The sequence below is a fragment of the Neolamprologus brichardi genome, unplaced genomic scaffold (assembly GCF_056152115.1).
Source record: "Neolamprologus brichardi isolate AB-2024 unplaced genomic scaffold, ASM5615211v1 NODE_ptg000031l+_length_7269946_cov_1, whole genome shotgun sequence".
Lineage (NCBI taxonomy): Eukaryota > Metazoa > Chordata > Actinopteri > Cichliformes > Cichlidae > Neolamprologus > Neolamprologus brichardi.
In genome coordinates this window covers 4,321,606-4,342,824 of record NW_028270136.1, presented here as the reverse complement: position 1 = coordinate 4,342,824, position 21,219 = coordinate 4,321,606, and the positions used below count along the sequence as shown (strand labels likewise).

Below are 21,219 nucleotides of genomic sequence, written 5' to 3'. Positions count from 1 at the left end.
ACATGCTTGGACAAGGTACTAATCCCAAGTTGCTTGTGTGAATGGGTGAATCAGGTAAGTTGTATGAAGTGCTTTGAGTGCTCAAGCAGAATAGATTAGCATTAGTCCATTTACCGCTCGCTAACCGAGTCAATCGAGTGGCTACTTCTGGGTTTCAAAAATAGAGCCAATGCAAAATGGCAAAAATTGCAGTTCCTCCAGTGGCCACATGAGGCTCACTCCAAAAACAACAAATCCCCACAGACTTCAGCAGAAAAAGTGTATTGTTTGCATAAATATATATTATTATTATTTAATTACATCTTCCAACAAATTGATGCATGATCATGAATTTTGAATTAATCCATTAAAAATAGAAGTTTATTTTATGTTTAATTATCCAAACTCTATTCTTCCTGCACTTTATGATGACATTTATTTATCTACTTTATTTATTTATTTTACGGATTTGACTTATTACGATGACTAAGCTGACCCCTCATTTTAAATCTTAGACCTTTTTGTTGTTGTTTTTTGTTGGGGTTTTTTGCGTACGGTTGGGGGTTTTCAAACTTTGCACATCTCTTTTGTCCAATCAGGAAGTGTTATTTCGTATTCCAGGGTTTATTATTTGTATTATTAGCATGGATTTTTTTTTTTACACCTACTGGCACTGTTGTAATTATGAGGTGGGAATGTGTGTCTCATATTGTTTTACGTTCTTCAAAAAGAAAACAGCATACTGTTCAATGTGTCTTTTGTAAAACTGATGCAAAAAATTAAATAAAAATATCTGGGAGAAAATACACAATACAGTACTGTGCTGTGGAAACTACATTTTATTACACTTAATATATGAAGGATCATCCCTGTGTTTTTACAGCTACATTTAGCAGGACTTACCAACAAAAAATGTTCAGGATATCAGCCAAAGCTATTTGTACGGTGGCCCTGAGAGGCCAAACGGACTGCAACTTTAAGAAAACACCAGCAATATGAAAAATGCTGCAAAAGCACACAAAACACAACAGAAATAGGAAAACAAAAAGATTTCCCAAAGCACAAGGGAAGTGTTTCTGGGGAGACAATAATCTGACGGATCAGTTGCAGAAACCAAAATATGGCAGGTAAGTGTGTTTTGATCTCATGATTCATATAATACTGATGACGGATTTTTAGGCTAATAGTTAGGCTAACACACTTACCTCTCATCTTTTCTTTCCAGAGATGCTACACACTGTACCTTTAAGCCTGGCACAAACAAATAGCTATACTCAGCATAATAATTTCCCTCCCATAACAGCTCACTGGGAGTATTTTGTGTATAACTGCTGTTTAAATTAGATTGAGTCTTAAAGTTTGCATGTTTGGGGGCGTGGCCACGGTGACAGTTGGTCGGTGACACATTTAGCTGTGGCAGATAGATATTTACTGGGCTTCAACTCAGCTAATCAGAGTCTCTGAACTGGGCCTTGCACGTGTGTTGGGGTTTTGTAAAGATTTTAATGTCCCCAAATATTAGGGGTGCAACAATACTCGTATTGATATTGAACCGTTCGATACAGTGCTTTCAGTTCGGTACGCATATGTATCGAACAATACAAAATTTTAAATTTATTTTATCAACTTTCCTTCTGATGATGCTGTCTGTGTTGAGCGCTCAGTGGATCTGCGCTCGACAGTGCAGCCTAGGCGGAGTAGTCGAACGCAGATTCACTGAGTGCAGCGCAAGCTAGCAAGACAGAAGCTAAGCTCGTTGCAACATGGCAAATTGAACCTCCCCCACCCTCATTCAGATCTGGCGTTTGGAACTATTTTGGTTTTCATGTGACGTATGACCCTGAAGGTAAGCGCGTCATAGACAAAAGTAAAACAGTATGTTGGATGTGCCACGTAATGCTCAATTACATTGGTGGGAACTAGTGCGTTAGCGCAGTTAGCTGTTGGCCGTCCAGCCCCACCCACGGGGCGATCCGCGGTAGCTCGTTAACGGAGATTTGCCGTGTTGTGGCGTTAACGTCATTTCAGATTAACGCTGACAGCACTAGTGGGAACACAACGAATATGACTGCACATTTACTCCGACATCATCCTCGTGCAAAGACAAGTGGAAGCAGACAAAAACAACAAGCACGCATGCTACAAACTTTACCCGAGTCATTTAGACAGCCGTTAGCACATGATTCTCCTTATGGGGACCTGATATGTTTAATATGCTGCTGAGAATATAGCCCAGAAGAAGCGTATAGTATAGCTTTTATTTTGGAAAGAGACATTTCTCTGTAATAAACTCTCTTTTGTAATATGTTAATATTGTAGCAGTGCTACACTTATAAAGTTTATCGATGCTGCTTGATAACAAAGCTTGCTAGCTTAGCTCATCATGTAGCACTCAACACTGAAATCTTTAGGCTTCAAACATGTAAACACACTAAAATACTTTCAGTGGTAGTGCTCATAGATTATATATCTATGAGCACTACCACTGAAAGTATTTCAGTATTTCAAGGGTTATCCACTGTGGGTTGATGGTGACAGTAGACGACGACATGTAATCACGACTGTTGCTGCAACGGGCCAACTAAAAGTTGTCGGTTTAAGCTGCACATCACAAAGAGAAGGCAGGGGGTTGTTCAAATAAGGCAATGCTCTTTAAATACAAACGAAAGCAAAGCATTGAATGCCAAACACAAATAAGGAGATAAACACATTATAATTAGGTACAGATTGTGAGCGTGTGCCTGTGTGCGTGGAGTGTAGGCCTTCTGGGTCTCAAAAGTCTCATATTAGCAAGAATCCCTGTGGGCTGTGTACGTGAGTCACTCATTGTATCAGTGACAGCACCAGTTCTCTCTCAAACACATGCACACACACACAGTGTGACATATCATGGGTGTGCAGATGATACCGCGCTGTGGGGGTGTACCTGTGGAAGAATAGAAGGATTTCTCTCAGAGGACAGAAAGAGGAGGAGGAGTGACACAGTCAGTAGTTTCTCTGCCAGCTACTCCCCAATTAAAAATTATTTTAATCACACGACATTTTTTCGCTCTTGGAAAATGTGGTTGTGTTTCGTATATGTTTTACTGATATTCTATACGGATAAGTGCAGAAATTAGTTATAAATTATAATTCACATTTTTCTAAATTGAGCAGGTGCGTATCATTAATAACCAGTTAGTATGTGAATCTTTTATTTTGACACAAACAGGATAAAACAGAGAACATGACAGCGAGAGCTAGCCAAGATATAGCCTGCAACAAATGGTGTCTAATCCTAGCATATGTGTGCACATCCGTATTTGTTATGCTGCTGTTCCCTGCCTTCAGTTCTGCATTATGTACGTGTAATAGTGGGACTCAGGGAAAAATAGTAGGCCCCACAATACAAACTAAAGGTGCTCCATTGACCTGGAGCTTTATTAGCCCCTACTAACTAAATTCATTCATGTTAAAACACTGTTTTCTTTTCTTTTTTTGCCTTTTAATATTTTTTTGTAATGTTTTGCATGTTATGATATCTTTTTAGTGTCTAATGGGACACAAAAAACTCACTGGCCCTCCTTAACAAGGTTGAGAAATGAATGGCTCGTGGTTAATAATCATCGCTGTCCCCAGATGTAAGAATGACTAACAGACCTGAGGCTCCTTTTAGGCTCATAAAGAATTAGCATGTTAGAGATATAATTAGGGGCAACCCCAAGTGTGCTTTAAAAGTCATCATTAAAAAATCTTAAGCAGTTCTAAATCATACAAATAAGCAGTGTATGGATGCAGGACTGCTGGTATATCTGTGAAGGCTCTCAGTCATCCAGGTTATGGTAGTCTGTCGAGCTTGGAAAGAAAATCATCTTCCTTAAGTTACTTGAAGATGTTTCACGTCTCATCCGAGAGGCTTCTTCAGTTCAAAGGTCAAATGGTGGAGAGTCCCAGATTTAAGTCCCAGGTTTCGGGTGAACCCGCTGTGAAACCTAGCCCCACCCTATCATCTGTCTTGAGGATGCCAACGTTCACATTTTGGACAGAGAAGACAGATGGTTTGAAAGAAGAGTGAAAGAAGTCTGTGAACAGCCATCTTTGAACAGAGGCGGTGGTTTACGACACCAACTGTCTGCCATCTATAATCCAGTTTTGAGATCCTTCCCAGACGCCTTAATGCCCACTCACATCCTGGGCCATCTGACCTCAGGAAATCACATGATAAGGTGGGGCCAGGTTTCACAATGAGTTTACCTGAAACCCTGGCTGATTGGGACCCACACCCAGTTTCACACCTTGGCTTGTGTGATTAGGTAGAGCAGGGGTGTCAAACTCAAATACACAGAGGGCCAAAATTCAAAACAGGAACAAAGTCGCGGGCTAACATTAATATTTATTGAAATATATTCATTCCTCCAGATATAAGAATGAATCTTTTCTTATGGACTCAAACACGTTTTACTGAAAAACTGAATATGGAACAAGCAAAGCTTAATACTAAACAATATATATATTAGCTGTATAATACCAGTAGGCCAGCTCTAATAGTAATTCGGTATGGCCCGCGGGCCAAATGTAATTAGGCTGCGGGCCAAATTTGGCCCGCGGGCCAGAGTTTGACACCTATGAGGTAGAGGATCAACAGGAGGTTTGTGACCCCCTTGGGGGACAATCCCCTAGAACTTAAATCTGAGGCTCTCCACCATTTGACCCTAGAACTGAAGAAGCTTCTCGGATGAGAGGTGAAACGTCTTCAAGGAACTTAAGGAAGTCCAGACGCTTTTCTTTCCAAGCTCCTTAGACTGCTGGTATATAAGACTTGTGGCTGCAGCATGTTGTAATAATACAGCTGGTATAGCCTGTATAAGACAGGAATACATGCCACCCACTTGTGTTAGCAGCTAGATTGAGTCATCAATAAAAACTGTTACAGTGTTTCAAGAATAGAGCCCGACCGATATAGAATGTTTTAGATAAATCTGATATTTTGGTCATGTGCAGTTACTTATGAGTCCTTACTAAGATAATATGATAATGGAATTTAAAAACATACGCTTGTTTTATTATATTACATTATATTATATAAATATATATTTTATATATTATCATAACATGTCACGCACACTCATTTACGCTCTGCCCAACACTGCTTGGAACAGCCGATTGTTACGCTCTGCGTTGGCATCTGAGACGTTTCAGAGTGCCCTCTGGTGGACAAACTATGCTAAATCAGTACTTGAACATGGTTGAATGGTGTTTCTCCCATCCCTTCTTTAGTTTTTTTAATTTCAGTCAGCAAATGGCTAATATCAGCGGCTGGGCTTCACTCTAGAAGATGGCTCCATGCTCTGGTTCCCTAGATAACTGTCTAATGTATTTGCCACCTTATCGTGTTAATCGGCTGTATCTTTGGCTCTCATTGCTTAATCACTTTAATCACTCACTTTAAAGTCTGGACACCTAATTTGCGTCACACTTGCACTGACTTTCTTTGGTCTCCACATATCGTTTTAAATGCGGCTGCCCCTCGGTGCTTTTAACCAGACAGTCATGGTGTCAGATTTGGTGAGTAGTGGCACCAAGATTTAGTGTTTTATTTACTTTGTTAAAGCTTCTTCCATCCAAGAGATCATTTAACAGCCATTATTTGCAGTTTCTGGTTAACTCCATAATACTGTAGCACTCTATTGTCAGGTGTGTGGCTTAAGTGAGGCTGATGTAATTGAGGTTTGACTGCAGCACAGCAAACAGCCAAGCTTACAGTCGTAATATATCTTCCTAGAAAAGACTGTCGTTTTGTTTGAACGAAATAAACCTCCAGAAAAACACACACATGCACACAAAAGCAGACACACAATCACAGACATTTAAGTGGGTCTGTGTTTAGAGCCATATGCCTGCAAATGCGGCTGGTCTCAATAAAACATGGTGGTTGGTTGTTAATCTTTAATAGTTCCTGTCCTTGAGAATTAACCCAGATGAACACACATTTAGGGCACCATCCTCACACACACACACACACACACACACACACACACCGTCTCTCATTCTTCTTCATCAATCTCTTACGCTCCAGACGTTCCCCCTTTGACACCCTTCTCCTTTCACTTCATCACTCATCACTCCGTTCCTTCCTCTCTCCGCTCTCTTTCTAATCTTGTCTTCACTTCCCTCTGTTCTTCCGTCTCCCCTCGTAGGCCTCACCCTTTTTCTCCTGATTTCACACAAAACAGGGTAAGCCACTTTGGTAGAGGTAGCATCAGGTGTGACAAAAAACACCAAATACAAGTATAAAAAAGGTTGAAAGGGGGAAAAAAATCTTGAGAAGAATAGGAGGATGATCACGAGGAGGATGAGGAGCAGCGGGAGAGAACCGACAGGGAGACCCTCGCAAACCTGGCAGTGAACGATGGAAGGAGGGGGTAACTTGATAAAAAATTGATGTCACAAAGCTGGCTCAAGACTTGACTGATCCTTGGCTCAATGTATGTGCACGTTGTTGTGTGCATTTGTAACAAATCACACACATAGGCTACTATATTACAGATTACTGTAGCACCTACCACAGTTTACATTCATCTAAAGGTTTGTAAAATGGAAACAAGCTATTTCCTCATTCCCCGTGTTTCTCAAAAGGCACAGTCGTGTAACTCTGAGTAAAAGCATCCACCCTCTGTAGTACGGGTGTAGCATGTGTCTGATGACAGTGCCCAGTTCCCATTCTCGTGAAGGCTTCAGTTAAACAACCAAAGCAGCCTCACATACAAACACAATCTCTCTCACACACGCTCAAAGATTTCCCATGTTTTCTACTCCCCTCTTCATTTCAATTAGAATTTGTTTCGCAGTGGTCAAACTCTGCCCCCTGGTGACTGTAACACTAAACTACACTGATTACTGATAAAGTGCGTGCTTGCAGTGTGTGTTTGAACAAGATGCCAAGAAACCATTCTCCAAACTGCTTTCACCGTGTGTGTGTGTGTGTGTGTGTGTTGTGTGTGTGTGTATACCTCATAGGTAGTTTTTGTCAATGCGCAACATAGAGTAACTAAACTTTACAGTTGTGATCAATACAGGGCTGAGTTTATATGGGACTGTTACTGTAGCACAACTATCTGTGCCCAAACGCTGGGGCCAATCTGAAAGCGCTGCAAAGCCTGGGAAGTAGGTCCAGAGGAAGCTGCAGCGCCCTCTGGTGGATGTTAAAGGATGTGAATTTTATTTTACCTTTTTTGTAGTTACTCTACGTAATATTTCAATTTCAGTAAGGAGTTAAAAAGTGGCTCTTTCGTGTACTTGTGTTCAGATATGTGGTAGATTTCTAATCGAAGCACCACAGGAAAGTGGCCATGCAAAAGGCAAACTTTGGATATCTTCGGTAATCTATTAATAATGGGATAATAGACACAACGACAGTACTTCTCTCATGGTTCAAAAAACAAAACAAAAGAAAGAAAAAGAAAAAAGGAACACTTGGAGAATTTTTAGTTTCCATAATTGGTATAATTTAAATCCAGTCTGATAAGGGCTGATGATTTTGGTTTCCACTGACTGTCATTTTCTTCTCATTGAACATACATTCACCGTGTCTTTAGGTACATCTTGCCTTTTTCCTTCAGAACTGCTTTAAGTCTTCACGGCATAGATTCAACAAGGTGCTGGAAAACATCCCTAAGAGACTTTGGTCCATATTGACATGACAGTCATGACCTGGCCGGTGAGTGTTTAGGTCAGTAAGCATTTCCAACTTGAATATTTTCTTCACCAGCCCAATGTAATTATTAAGCGTTCTGGGCTTTGTGTTTATAGTTTGATACAGACAGACACACACTGCATCCACGCCACAGGTGTTACTAAACGTTTAAAACGGCTTTGTTCTCTGTAGGTACAGAATTATTACATAGCTTGATTTACAGACTGTGTCATACAAAAACAGCTGCTGCTTAAAAAGGTCTGTGGGTGCTCACTATTGTAGCAATCCAATCACAAGATTGATTCTTTTGTTTATTTTAATTGATTTGCAACAAAACAGACATATAAAGATTCATATAATTCTGACCATGTACTTCTATAGAGCCAGTTATTTAACTACCAGTTCGTTAATGTTATTGTTTTGTCACATTTCAGATAATATAAACTAAATTTTACAATAGCATGAAGTTTTCTGACTTTAACCTGTTGTAACTCTAATTGGCCATATTTTCATAATAATTATCAACAACAACAACAACAACAACAACTTTATTTATAAAGCACTTTAAAACAACCACAGCTGACACAAAGTGCTGTACATTGGAACTGTAAAATAAAATTACATAAGATATAAGTAAAAACCAAATAAAAGAAGAGTGAAATCATTAAATAACTACTTCAATTAAAAGAGAAACTAAGTCTCGCTGAGGTTAAAAGCCAAGGAATAAAAGTGGGTTTTAAGACGTGATTTAAAAGTTATCCCATGTGGACACGCTGTCTATTCAAAATGACTGTGTAGAGATAGAAACCCCATAGCTTGCCATAGTCACGGAGCAGAGCACGTGAACGCGAGATCTCCGGCGGAGCTTTCCTCGCCGCACCACCAACTTGTCACCAAAGATGGCGAGTTGCTGAATGCTCATGGATACACACATTTCTCGGCTAGTTGTTATCTTACCCGAAACGCCAACTTTAAAAACAAATTAACTGTTTAGCGAGCAACTGTTTCTCCGTTTGAAGCACCTCTGACCCAGCGTCAGTCGCCGCTACCATGCAGATCACACTTAAAACGCTGCAGCAGCAGACTATTCAGATTGAGATAGACCCCGAACAAACGGTGAGTGGCTATAGCTAACGTGCTTTAAGCTAACGGTGCTAGCTGCGGGACCTGTGTTTTGGCTTTGCGTGAAGACCCGACAGCTTCCCATTCATTTATATTACACATTAAAGAACGACTAACAACTAGACTCGACTGGAGGTTTCGCAATAGTCGCACACGTTACAAAGAGGCAACCCACAAGAAACCGCAAAACAACGCGACGCCTCACTTCTGTGATGAGTTAGCGTTAGCAAGCTAGCTAGCAAAGTAGCCCATTATCAAAGTCATAGCGACACAGTTTTAAACGACTTTTTTCATCATTTAAATATTATTTCGCGGGTGTGGCTACTACTCTTTGTTAAAGAGTGATATAGGATAAGATTTAAATCTAATATTTTTTGATGAACGCAAGCTGTGGACTACGCTCGGGATTGCTAATGCTAACGCCTATGACACTGCCAATTGCGATTAGCTTCACTCAGAAACTGACTCTTTCTATTAGCATGTCCTCACATCCGAAGGTGTAGCTTGCAGGGCCCATTGTTAAGTGATATATTATAATGAAATAGTACGAGCATACTCTCAGTGGATATAATTCTTGTGACATTCCAAAATTTAGTTTTTAGTAAACACGTAATAGACTAGGTGTGAAATAGACCACTGCATTTTATAGCTTTAGGAGACCTAACTTTAAAGCTGAAGTCAGCTAGGATGACTCCCTGCTTTGTAATGACTTGAAGGAAAGCCGGTCATCTAATATTAAACCTCTGGTATTACAAGCACTGGGAGACATGTCATGGATAATAATGAGTCCTGGGGTGGTTTTTGTTTCTTGTTTTGTTATTATTATTATTATTAGGTGAAGGCCTTGAAAGAGAAGATAGAAGCAGAAAGGGGAAAAGACAACTTTCCTGTGTCCGGGCAGAAGCTGATATATGCTGGGAAAATTTTGCAAGATGACACACCAATTAAGGACTACAAAATTGATGAGAAGAACTTTGTTGTAGTGATGGTGTCCAAGGTGAGATCCTAATTAATACTTGTGGGTGACATCAGTGTTTTTGGCTTCTTTTCCTGTTAAACAGATTTAACAATATGTTGATAGTCTAATAGCACTTTTTTTTTTTTAAATAAACAAAAGGCTAAGCCTGCAGTTGCAGCCTCACCATCAGTCTCAGAAGCACCCAAACCCCCAGTACAGGACTCTGGCTCCACATCAACAGCTGCCCCGACTACAAACCCAACTCCAGCCCCAGCCCCTGCCCCTGCAGCTGTCCCCATTCCTAGCGGGGAGGCCAAAGAGGAGTCAAGTGCCGTAGCCACAGAACCACAACAACCAGCTAGGTACACTCTCTCTATTACTAAAGCTGTTTTTCTGCACTGCCAGCTGAACTCGTGTAGACACTACTAAGTGGAGATAATTGTATGATCTGGACAGCTCGGACATTAAACAGCCTCTAACCAGCCAGTGTCATATTATAGAGTCTGTCTGGTTTCTGAATGCACCTAATTTGTGCCAGTGTGAGAAGAGTGTAGGCAAAGTCACAGCTAGCAATTGTACATCCTGTGTCCTGCCTCCTGCTCTTTTCAGGCCTGCATCAGAGCCAGCCCTGCACATTCTTAACTATTTTATAGGAAAATGTGTCAAAGTGTAATAATTCCAGTAGCTTTGCCTGTGATAATTGGCCATGCTGATCATTAAAGTTTACTCTGATAAAGGAGAAAACTGGATGATGTCACTACATCATATCTTCCAGAATGTAAGTGTGTAAGTGAGAAATGTTTAGAGCTGTAAGAACTGTGCATTAATTAAGTGATTGGTGGGAAATTACAATCATAAATTAGTCATTTCTTTTTCCTTTTTTAAATTCTTCAAGCTGATAAGTCATTGATTAATGCTTCTGTTTATCATGTTAAGTGGATATCTGCCTGGTTGTAGACATACAGCCGACCGTCTGTGGTTGTTAGAAACCAGTCGGCTCGATTAATGAATAATGAAAACAACTGTAGGTATTACATTTTAGTAATAAAACATATTATAGGACTCGTTCGAGTCACAACTGATAACTTTTAAGATATGAATAGGGAGGGTTTTAACCCGAGCACACAACTCATAACTGGAGTGCTTCCCATGCACACAGACTCTTGGTTGGGCTGCCTCATCTGGTGACTTAAAAAAAATTCTATTTATCAATTTGAGAGAATCACCATCAAAGATGGAAATTCTCTTAGAGTGAGATTTATAGTGGAAATCAATCCTGTCTTTTTTTGGTCAAAGACCAGCTGCAGATAACTAGCCATCCCTTTTTCTGTCTCGTGTCATCCTGTGCTTTTCTTTATGTCATTCAGCTGCTCTTAGGCTTCATGTTTGTCAATAAGTCAGCTAAATTACAAACCAAAGTGTTATGCTTTGTATTTAGCAGGCATACCTTGGAAAAAGAGATGTGCATGATTAGTCTGTAATAAAACCATTTTAAACATTTCCAGTGTGTCTGAGCAGGAGTCGACCTGCTTGTATGTTCTGGACTCATGTATAGTTAAATCTGCATACTGACAATGGCTTTGAATAAACTGTTCAACAGAGTTGCCGTTACTTACTATGCACCATTATGTGGTATAATAAATAATTTAGCATCATAACTCATTTAGTGATTTGAAAAGCTTTTTAACTCGGACTTCCACTTGGGAGTGTGTTGCCAGCAACAACGATGGCAAGCAAAAAAGCTACAGTTAGCCTAGCTACAACTGGTATTGGAATCTGGTAGCATCAAATTTATACTGTTATCTGATAATTACATTAAAAGAAAGATCGCCTCCCTGTGCTTTGGGTTAATTAGCTGGCATAGACACGATAGTTCAAGTCTAGTGTTTATGCCTGAAATCAGGCTAACAAGTTTTAGCTAATGTTACCCAAAAGAAATCCTAAGCTTGACCCTAGTTTTTCCCTGACTGAGCCGTACAGTTGGTTGTATGGGCATTAAAACCAGCTGTTCATTATGTTAGCTAATGTTAGCTTACCTGCTTAGTCAGTCAGTTTAACGCAGCAGCCTCCTGACTAATCTGAGCTTGCTTTATCTCCAGTGTTGTTGGTGATAAAACTGTCTGAAGTTTGTGTTTTTTGAGTTTTGTGAAATTTGTGGTTGTTTGAGAAATGTCCGCTTGTTGACGTTACGTGATCAGCGGACTCTCTTGGCTAATTGCTAATGCTGTGAGGAAGGTTAAGAAAGGCACTGAGGCCAAGCGTGTAGGAGTGAATATAATATTTTAGACTTTCTGTGGGACATCAAGTCCACAGGCTTTTAGAAGCAACTAAGAAGGTTTTGTTGTTGTTTTTTGTAAATGTGTTTTAATCCAGTTTGCCTGTATGATTTTGTTTGTTTGTTTTGTTTGTTTGTTCATTGGATGGAGCAGATGTTGATCACCAAGCTCACCTCCATCACCGTTTCCTGGTGCCTCTCTCAGCACAGCCTCCGTTCACATGAAATCACAGGAAACCCGTCTAATGTATATTTTTTCCCTCGCTCCAACTTTCTTCTTTGTAGCTCCAGTGGTGGAAGTCAGGGCCTGGATGCATCCTCGACGCTGGGTAGGTAAAGCGAGCTATCAGACTTACATCACAGGATCGGACAAAAGCAGCTGGCGCCTGTTTTAATGAAATAGATTTATTTAAAAAGTAGCTGTTAAAAGTGAACTGTACAGAGACGGACAATAGACTGTGTTGTGTAACGCGTACATGAACTACCAGAAGCTGTTACTGTTGTAAAAGTGTGTCTTAACTGGCTGCAGTGTGCTACATGCCATTTCTATATTTAGGCTCTGACAAACGCAAGCCGCCTCTTGTTGTGCCTATGAGTGATGGGGGATTCCCATTATAAGAGAGGGGAGTGTATGCGTAAAGCGATTCTATTTAAATCCATGTTGTAATAAAAAGTTTCAGTGTTTTCATGGTAAAAGAGTCTGAACGTTGTCTCTCGATCGTACAAAGTGGATTTAATTTGTCAGTAGATAAACTGTCATGTTTGATGAAATTTCAGAGGATATTTTTTTAAAATGTGTTGATTTGCAAACAAGCAATGTTTGTTTCAAACGTTTCCATCTGCCCTTTCAGTGACCGGAGCGGAGTACGAGGCGATGCTGACGGAGATCATGTCTATGGGCTATGAAAGGGAGAGAGTTGTGGCTGCGCTACGGGCCAGTTTCAACAACCCCCACAGAGCCGTGGAGTACCTTCTTACTGTACGTCACACACATCAAGGGGAGGGGGTTATAACACGAGCTAGTCAAGGTGGTGGGCGTCACTCTCCATAATGCATACTGCATGAAAACACAGTAGCTGCATTGCTGGTGATGCTGAGACACTAGGGAGATGTTTGCATGAGTGATTCAGCCACAGCAGCCATAAGTGCGGCTAAAATGGCTTTCATCTGTTTCTGTGTGTATAGAAGACTCACTGTCAGGTGTTTGCAGCACAGACAGACATGTTGGTCTTTTAAAGGTTGAGATAAAAGAGCATTTCTGCAAATATTAGTTACAGTAAGCTCTAATTTAACAGACCAACAGACAGAAATACTCAGGAAAAGTATTGAGGTTGTGCAAACACGTGACCAATAACCAGTTTGGACTCAAGGTGACAGTGGGAGCAGTCACACAGGACTAGAGACCATCTGGCAACTAGAGGTGGGAATCACCATACATCCCACGTTACGATATTATTGCAATTTTTAAAAATATTTTGCGATATTCAGATTCTGTACATAAAGGTAAACTTTATCAATATTCATTTTCTCTAATATCAAAGTCTCACACTCAGTCTTTGTCTCATTTCAGTTTTATTGTTGACAAACTGAACGGTTTGTATTACAGTCTAGTCCAACTTAACTGAATCAACCATCTGGTACAATTATAGCTATTCTGAACTATGCAGTTTATGAAAACTATGCAGCCCCTTCAGCAACTGAAGAATTTGAAAGTAAATTAAAACAAAATATAATTTTACATTAAATAAAAAAGTTTTAAACTTAATTAAAATAAAACATGTCTTAAATTAAAATAAGTAAACTGTCATGTTTATTGCTGCCAAAAACAAGTTAAACACATTTGGACAGTGAAGGAATGTCAGGATTCTTGCTCAGAAAAAGGATCAACATGCTCTGAAGTCAGAGCACAAAAACCTTTTTGTAACAAAATATCGATTTCTGCTGTCCCTGCATCGATACATTATTAGCAAACAAAATATCACCATGCTACACAGTATCCATTTTTTCCCCCACCCCTACTGGCAACCACTGGTACTGAGGGGAAATGTTGCTGAAGCCGTCAAACAGGCCTACACACTGGTCAGTCACCACCTGTCCCTCGGGAAAGACATGTATTCATCGACTGGTCAGTAGCACATAGCTGCTGTCCTGGTGTGAATGAAAGTGACAGACGTGTACACAAGTGCTGTTCAGCTGCTCTTGGAGCTGTTTTGAATCTGTGCAACATAAACCTGAAGCGGAGACGGTTTGCCTTCAAAGTGAAAGTTGCTCCTTTGGGAACATGTTGCTGGAGCGCTGCTCTGACTGTACAGGTCATTGTTCTCCGTTTCTGGTTTGCGTCAGTTTGTCACGTTGTGCTGCTGCTCAGCTTGTAGAGTATTTGGAGACATCCAGCAAGACCCAGCAACTACACATTTCCCTAGCAACTGGTTTGCGTTATGTCCAATATGGCGGATAAATAAAAACTTCAATATTTTGATTAGGTTTCTATTCTTTTAACAAAATGTAGCATTTGATTTATGAGTGAAAACACAGGATGTCGATATGCTTTCTAACGGGCAAGAAATAATAGATGAATTATAATTATAACTGTCAAACATGTCTTTGAATATCTTCTGTTGGTTGTGGCTGTTAGCTGTTGTGTTGATGTTGTTGTGTATATAAAGAGTGAAATATGCCTGTGTGCCACAGAGCGTGGCTGTTGCAGACTGACCGTAGACTTTGATGCTCTCAGCCTGCTTAAATGTCTGTGGGTGTGATTGACAGTTGTATCGTTGTTTGCAGGGTATCCCCAGCAGCCCAGTCCAGGAGAGTAATCCCCCAGCGCAGGCTCCCACATCTGGAACCACAGAAGCTCCGTCTGTACCAGAAGGTAGGGCATCCGACTCGCTGTGATCCAAACACAAACATGGTGTCAAGTGTGTTTGTGCATCTCTGTCAGCTGTGCGACAAACAGCACAGTAACTGGCACCGTGTAAGCTTCGATTTCAAAAGGTAGAAAAAAACATGTCTCGCGTCAAAAATAAGATTTTTCCCAGAGCACTGGAATGTGTGACTGCTGCAGGGGTGTAGACAGAGCTGCACTTAATAACTGTCACTGCAAGATGACTCATCGTGACTCATCGTGACTCAGTAGTGGCTGAGCGGCTCTCCACCACAGGCTTGTATGAAGTGTTGTTAAACCTGTTAGGTGGCATCAAACCTGCACGTCCATCACATCACTGCAGACCTGCTGCTCAGCTGCAGCCTCTTTCTGATCCAGTTAGTTTACCAGGACTCATCATGGATCTGCATGCATGTATAGAAACACACTCTTTACTATGCAGCCTGTTCCAAGGCTGTAACATCTGGTTTGGGATTATGGGAGAAGTCATTAGTTACAAACATGATGTTTCATATTTAGCTGCACGTACTGACTTCATGTTTAATGTTTAATAACACATCAAGGGTTCAGTGTTTAATAGATCATGTACATTTCTGCATGCTGTGGAGGTTTTTGGTAATAATTGTAAGACTAGAAAAGATGACCTTTAAAAATCAGTAACTATATTCTTACATCATCTAACAAAACAATTCCTCAGTTCATTTTGGGGGGGCTGGGTGACTCGTACACAGTCGTCTATCTTCAGATCCTCAAAAACAATCAGACAAATGACTTAGTTTGATGGCCCAGTGAGGCCTGTGACGACATGACAGCTTGATGCAAGATTTGAGTTAAAAGCAACTAGTGGTGTGCAGAGCTGGTGGTGCAGAGCTGGTGGTGTTAAAATGACATCACGGTCCTTGTGGATCTGAATGCATGCAGCCCAGCTGTTCAGTCTCAAAGAATAAGTGATTCGCTGTTTGAGCTGGTCGTGCTGCAGTCATAGTGTGCAGCATTGTTGATGTAACTAATCCCAAACACACACATGGGTCACAGCTGCAGGCTCGCACAAGTTTCCTGGTGGAAATGTTGAAAGAGGACAAAACTCTCACTGTTGCTCCTTCTCTTTGTGCTCTAGGAGAGAACCCACTTGCATTCCTGCGCACTCAGCCCCAGTTCCTGCACATGAGACAGGCCATCCAGCAGAACCCTGCCCTGCTTCCCGCTCTCCTCCAGCAGCTAGGCCGGGAGAATCCTCAGCTTCTACAGGTAGCACAGCCTGTCCGAATCCTCCTGCTGCTCGTCTCTGTGAGAAGCCTTTTCAATTCTTCTTTCTTTCCTCTCCCAACTAGCAAATCAGTCAGCATCAGGAGCTGTTTATCCAGATGTTGAACGAACCAGTGGGAGAGGGGGGAGATGCACCAGAGGTTGGAGAGATGGGGGCAGCAGGGGAGGAAGGCGCGCCTGTCAACTACATCCAGGTTACACCTCAGGAGAAGGAAGCCATCGAAAGGGTGAGCGAGGAAGGCTAAACATGGGCAGTTTCTTTAATTAAAGAAAGGTGGTTGGTTTTAAACGTCTTCTCCTTCCTCTGCTCTTCCATGTTTCCAACGGAGCAGTTAAAAGCGTTGGGTTTCCCTGAGGCGCTGGTCATTCAGGCCTACTTTGCCTGCGAGAAGAACGAGAACCTGGCGGCCAACTTTCTCCTCAACCAGGGACTGGAAGACGACTGAACGGCAGAGGGTCACTGCCTTCCCGCTCCTCCCTCCTACCCTTCACCCCTCTTCTTCAGCTCAGCATAAAGACTGCACCCCCAGATTTTACTGTACAACCTCAGCTCATCCCAAACAGGAGGGGGGGAAGCCAGTGACGGGAGAAGGGTGGAGGGGGGTGGGAGAAGAGGGGTGGCGGGGCAGGGGGATGGGAAGGGGAGACGGGGGAGGGTTTAGGTTTCGGAGGGATTACAAGTACACAAGGTCGACGGTTGTGTGCAGGAAGGTCGGGCGGTTTTAAAGAAGAGAAAAAAGTGGAAGAATGATGAAATCCACGAGAATTCCAATGGAATGTGTGGGGTTTGTTTAGGGAGATCTATAATTTGATTTTAGACGCGCTTTGTGAACATTAGGGTGGGGGGGGGAGGGGCGGGGCAGTGAGAGTGTGTGTCTGCGTGTGTGTCCACGTATGCCTGTGCAGATGGATGCGATACAGTTAAGCTGAAAAAGTAATCGATCTCGCGTTCTCTAAGTTTGTTAATGCTGTAGCCGCGAGGAAGCACGTTACTCCTCACCGCACGTAATCTGTGCGTGAGCGCGTTTGTGTGTCTGTGCGTGTATAAACTGCTCGTGTCCACTGTTGCAAGCTGACAGTGGAGGAACAACATCTGGCATAGATGGACTGGTTCTTGCTCGTGACATTGCTGGGAACCATCGGCCCACACGAGAACTAAACTGATTCCTGTTCCTCGCTTTGCCCAGTCAGGAGTCCCTGCAAACACTGCGCCCGCCCACTCAAACATCTGAGGCTTTTATGTGCGCTGATCGCTTCTGGTGCCAATTAACACGACTCATAAACATCTGTGGTGCGCTCCGTAAGAACGCGGCGTTAATTTGTGGTGGCAGGTGTACGTGCCGACGATTAGCAGCGCCGGGTCACCATCGCGTTGCATCGCTTCATACTCATGAGGCTTTAAGCTTCGGAGAGACAAACTTCTAAATTGACAATCATGAAGGAAAAAACCTACAATAATAACGAGGAATGACCTAACGCAGTGAATTTATGTTTTAAAGAAGACTGCGTCATCTAAAGCGTCTTCTTTCTCTAACTCGACAGGTTGCATCAGAGTAGACTTGTTATGCTTTTCCTTTATTCTGTCATATTTATGTAGTGTTAAAATTATGGAATAATAAACATAGCAACGAGTTTCAACTAACGATCCAAGTGTATATACAAGCGCCAATGAGGCAAACGATCACTTTCAGGCAGTTTTTCTTCTCTTGGCTCTGTATGATGTCACAGAGAGGGGCGTCCCCACCTGCTGCTCAGATCTTCTGTTTCTTGGGGGAAACTTGAGTCTAGTTTAAGATGAGGATTATTTTGAGCTGCGAGTCTTCCGTCGCCTCTCTAGCAGAGTCCAAGAATAAAAATGCAGCATGATAGTTCCCCTTTAAGAACAAGTGGACTCATTGTCTGATTACTACCTTGCTACAGTGTAGTAACATGTCTGGGTTTTTACAAAAGCTTCTTTTTTTAAATTTGAGTTTCCTTCTAAATCAGCTTTCGGACACTAAAAATAAAAGGAAAGGTCTGGAAATCAAATCAGCCTTCAGCTTCCTCGTGGAGCAGATAACCTATAGTCATCCTGGTCTGTGGCAAACTGAATTTAAAGTGATGTGGCTAAATAGGAGCGTGAATGAAGTGGAGATTCAGTTATGCGTCTTCAGTTAGAGTGTGAGAGGGCCACGCAGAAAAACGTGCTGCTGTTGCCTTTATAGTCGGATTAGCTAGCCTCCTGTTACCGTGTGTAGTTATCATTAAGAACAAAAACCCACTGAAGTTGAGTCAAACTCACTTGAGATGTTGGCCCTTGCACACCTGCCGCCGATCATGAGGCCGTGCTCTTACTTTGCAGTAGTGTTGATCAACACACAGAGGCGCGCACGGCTTGGGTTGGAGGCTACCGGTGCACACAGAGCAGCTGATGAGGAGTAATGTGAGGAACAGATCTGATCCATCGTCACCATCATACCCACCGTACGGGCTAATGACCCACGACAGATTACTGTTCTGAAGCTTTGCTGACCCGGGCCCTGTTCTTCACACGTGTGCGGTGACTAAACCAGCTGCACGCTGCTATCAGGCTAAAACAGAGCGGATTGTCGCACAGTTCATCTGATCTGAAAGCATTCTGAGGACTGATGACCTCGGATGAAGTTCTCAGTGCGTGGAGCTGGAGCCGGAACTCCAATCAGCACCGTAGCTTTAAAATAGTTCTGCAGGTTCACTTAGGATTTTTAGTGTTTAAGAAGATGCATTGTCATTCTGATGTCTATCTTTTAATGGGTTGTGCGCTCTTTTTTGGGTTTTTTTTGTCATGCATAGATACAGTTAAGATTAAACAGACATTTGGATCAGAAAACGAGTGCAAAAGTGGGATTTCACAACTCTGGCTTCAAAGAACCAAAACAGTCCAGGTCTCGCATCAAATTATCAGCAAACCTTGAACGACTTGAGGCGTCCACATGTGGAGAACGGGGCCCCGGTTTGTGGTGTGTGAGGTGGGGACGTGTGGCAACCTTGATGTGGGTCTGCAAGGAGACGGTAACTGTTAACTGCAGTCTCATCCTGTGTGCGTGAGGGCGGTTTATACTGACAGCTGTCCTACAGCATCAACATGATCTTAGACTATGCTGTGCTACATTAAATATCAGCAGTCTTTCAGGCCTCTGACTCTGTGTGTCATTTGCATCAGCATGGATCTCACTCGCTGTGCGCATCATACACTCACCTGGTCAGGAGGTGCCCCCTAGTGGTTAAATATGCTCCATACTACAACCAATACTGAATTTATTGATAGTTTTCACATAAAACATCTGCATGTTGGATTGTGAGGGTGAACTGAAATGTTGTCGACAACCACAAGACCTGAGGAATGTCAGCGGGTAGAAAGGATGAACACTCATGTTTTCACACTTAATCATGTCATATATGTCATCTTAATCCACTAAATAGTCTTTTCTGCCTGTTGATCACAACCATTGTTGGTCAAGTTACTTGAAAAAAGTAATCAGTAACTAATTACTGATTACTTCCCCAAAAAAGTAATTCCGTTATTTTACTGATTACTTATTTTCAAAAGTAATTAATTACTTAGTTACTTTTTAAAAACACGATTTACAACCTGAATAGGTGATAAAGTGATAGATCTTTCAGCCCAATTCTACTTTTTCTACATAATCATCATACAAAATGTAATCAAATGGAAAAGTCTCTTTTTAAAACTTGTTTTATTAGTTTTAATCTTTTAACTTTATGCATCAAGCAAACATTTAATTATCTGCAACATTCTCTGACTGGAAGAAATTAGTTTAACATTTAAACCTATTTTCTGCACATTCCAGCACATAAAATAAAATATTTTGTGTGTTTACACTCAGTCTTTCAAATAGATGCAAGTAAAACACAGCAGAAAATAAATAAAGTCAAAGACTAGCGGTCCTGTTGCTCTATTTTCACCTGTAAAGCAGGAGTGGGGTAGGCGGAGGTTTACCCTGGTGCAGGTGTGCAGCGGTCAGTGGAAGAATCCGCGAGTTTCTCTGTGAGTTTCCCATTACGTCGTAGCTACTCGGTGCTTGCTCGGAAGTTTAGGGTTTTTTCGCTGTAAAAAGAAGTTTTCTTCCCACGCACAACGGACACTAATGTTTTTGTCACTTTTTATGGAATCAAACTCAAAGTAAGGTCAGTACTTCCACGCTTTAAACGCTGCACGCTCATACTCTCTCTGCACTCGATATATGATCCATTGTTGATCTGCACACAGCTGTTGTCACGAACGTCGCACTCGCTTACGTCACTGTCATGAGACGTTCTCGCAAAAAATCACGGTTTTAGTAACGCAGTAACGCAGCGTTCCTACGGGAAAGTAACGGTAATCTAATTACCGTTTTTGCAATAGTAATCCCTTACTTTACTCGTTACTTGAAAAAAGTAATCGGATTACAGTAACGCGTTACTGCCCATCTCTGATCACAACACCCACTGAAATAGAAATGTTTAAGCTCATTCACCCTACTTTGTACAGTCCACTTGAAAAATGGCAAAAAATCATATTTTGCGTGGTTGGATCTTAACGAGGTTCCAATTTGAGCTTCAACACGCAACAAGAAGAAATGAGAGTGAGACAAAACATTTTTCTGAGTATCCAGTTTATTTAAAGCGACGCTTAAACTGAAACAGGCTGCTTTACAGCTGATCAAAAGTTAGGAAGTTGTAAGACCTCAGAAACGCTGTAAAGACCCCAAATCAAAACTCAAAGTTCCAAACATGAACTCAGCAATGAGTAGCTGCATCGTTATTGTTGATCACTTCAAAATTTTGTACGGCAAGCTTGATGCAAGTGTTTCCATGAGGTGAGTGGGAGCATTTCTCCAAGTGGTGAAGACGGCTGCACGAATGGCATCTGGAACTGTTTTCCATTTTTGTAAACTTCCGGTGCCATCCATCCATCGAAGCTTCTCAATTGGATTTAGATCAGGGGAACACGCAGGAATGTCCTTAAAAAAATTCCAACTAACTGTCCTGGTGCGTCCCACCTTAGCAGTGATAGCCTGCTGCATGCAGTGCAGTTCATGTTC

The 21,219-nt window shown here is 41.7% G+C and overlaps 1 protein-coding gene across 1 annotated transcript; it reads left to right on the top strand.

Moving 5' to 3' along the window:
* The first annotated feature begins 8,494 nt into the window (after positions 1 to 8,494).
* rad23aa (RAD23 homolog A, nucleotide excision repair protein a) lies at positions 8,495 to 18,018 on the top strand. The gene is made up of 9 exons (XM_006805106.3): positions 8,495 to 8,767; positions 9,609 to 9,770; positions 9,891 to 10,093; positions 12,292 to 12,335; positions 12,858 to 12,985; positions 14,791 to 14,878; positions 16,008 to 16,138; positions 16,222 to 16,383; positions 16,489 to 18,018. The coding sequence occupies exons 1-9, from the start codon at positions 8,702 to 8,704 to the stop codon at positions 16,600 to 16,602; spliced, it is 1,098 nt and encodes a 365-aa protein (XP_006805169.1). The 5' UTR covers positions 8,495 to 8,701; the 3' UTR covers positions 16,603 to 18,018.
* The last annotated feature ends 3,201 nt before the right edge of the window (positions 18,019 to 21,219 follow it).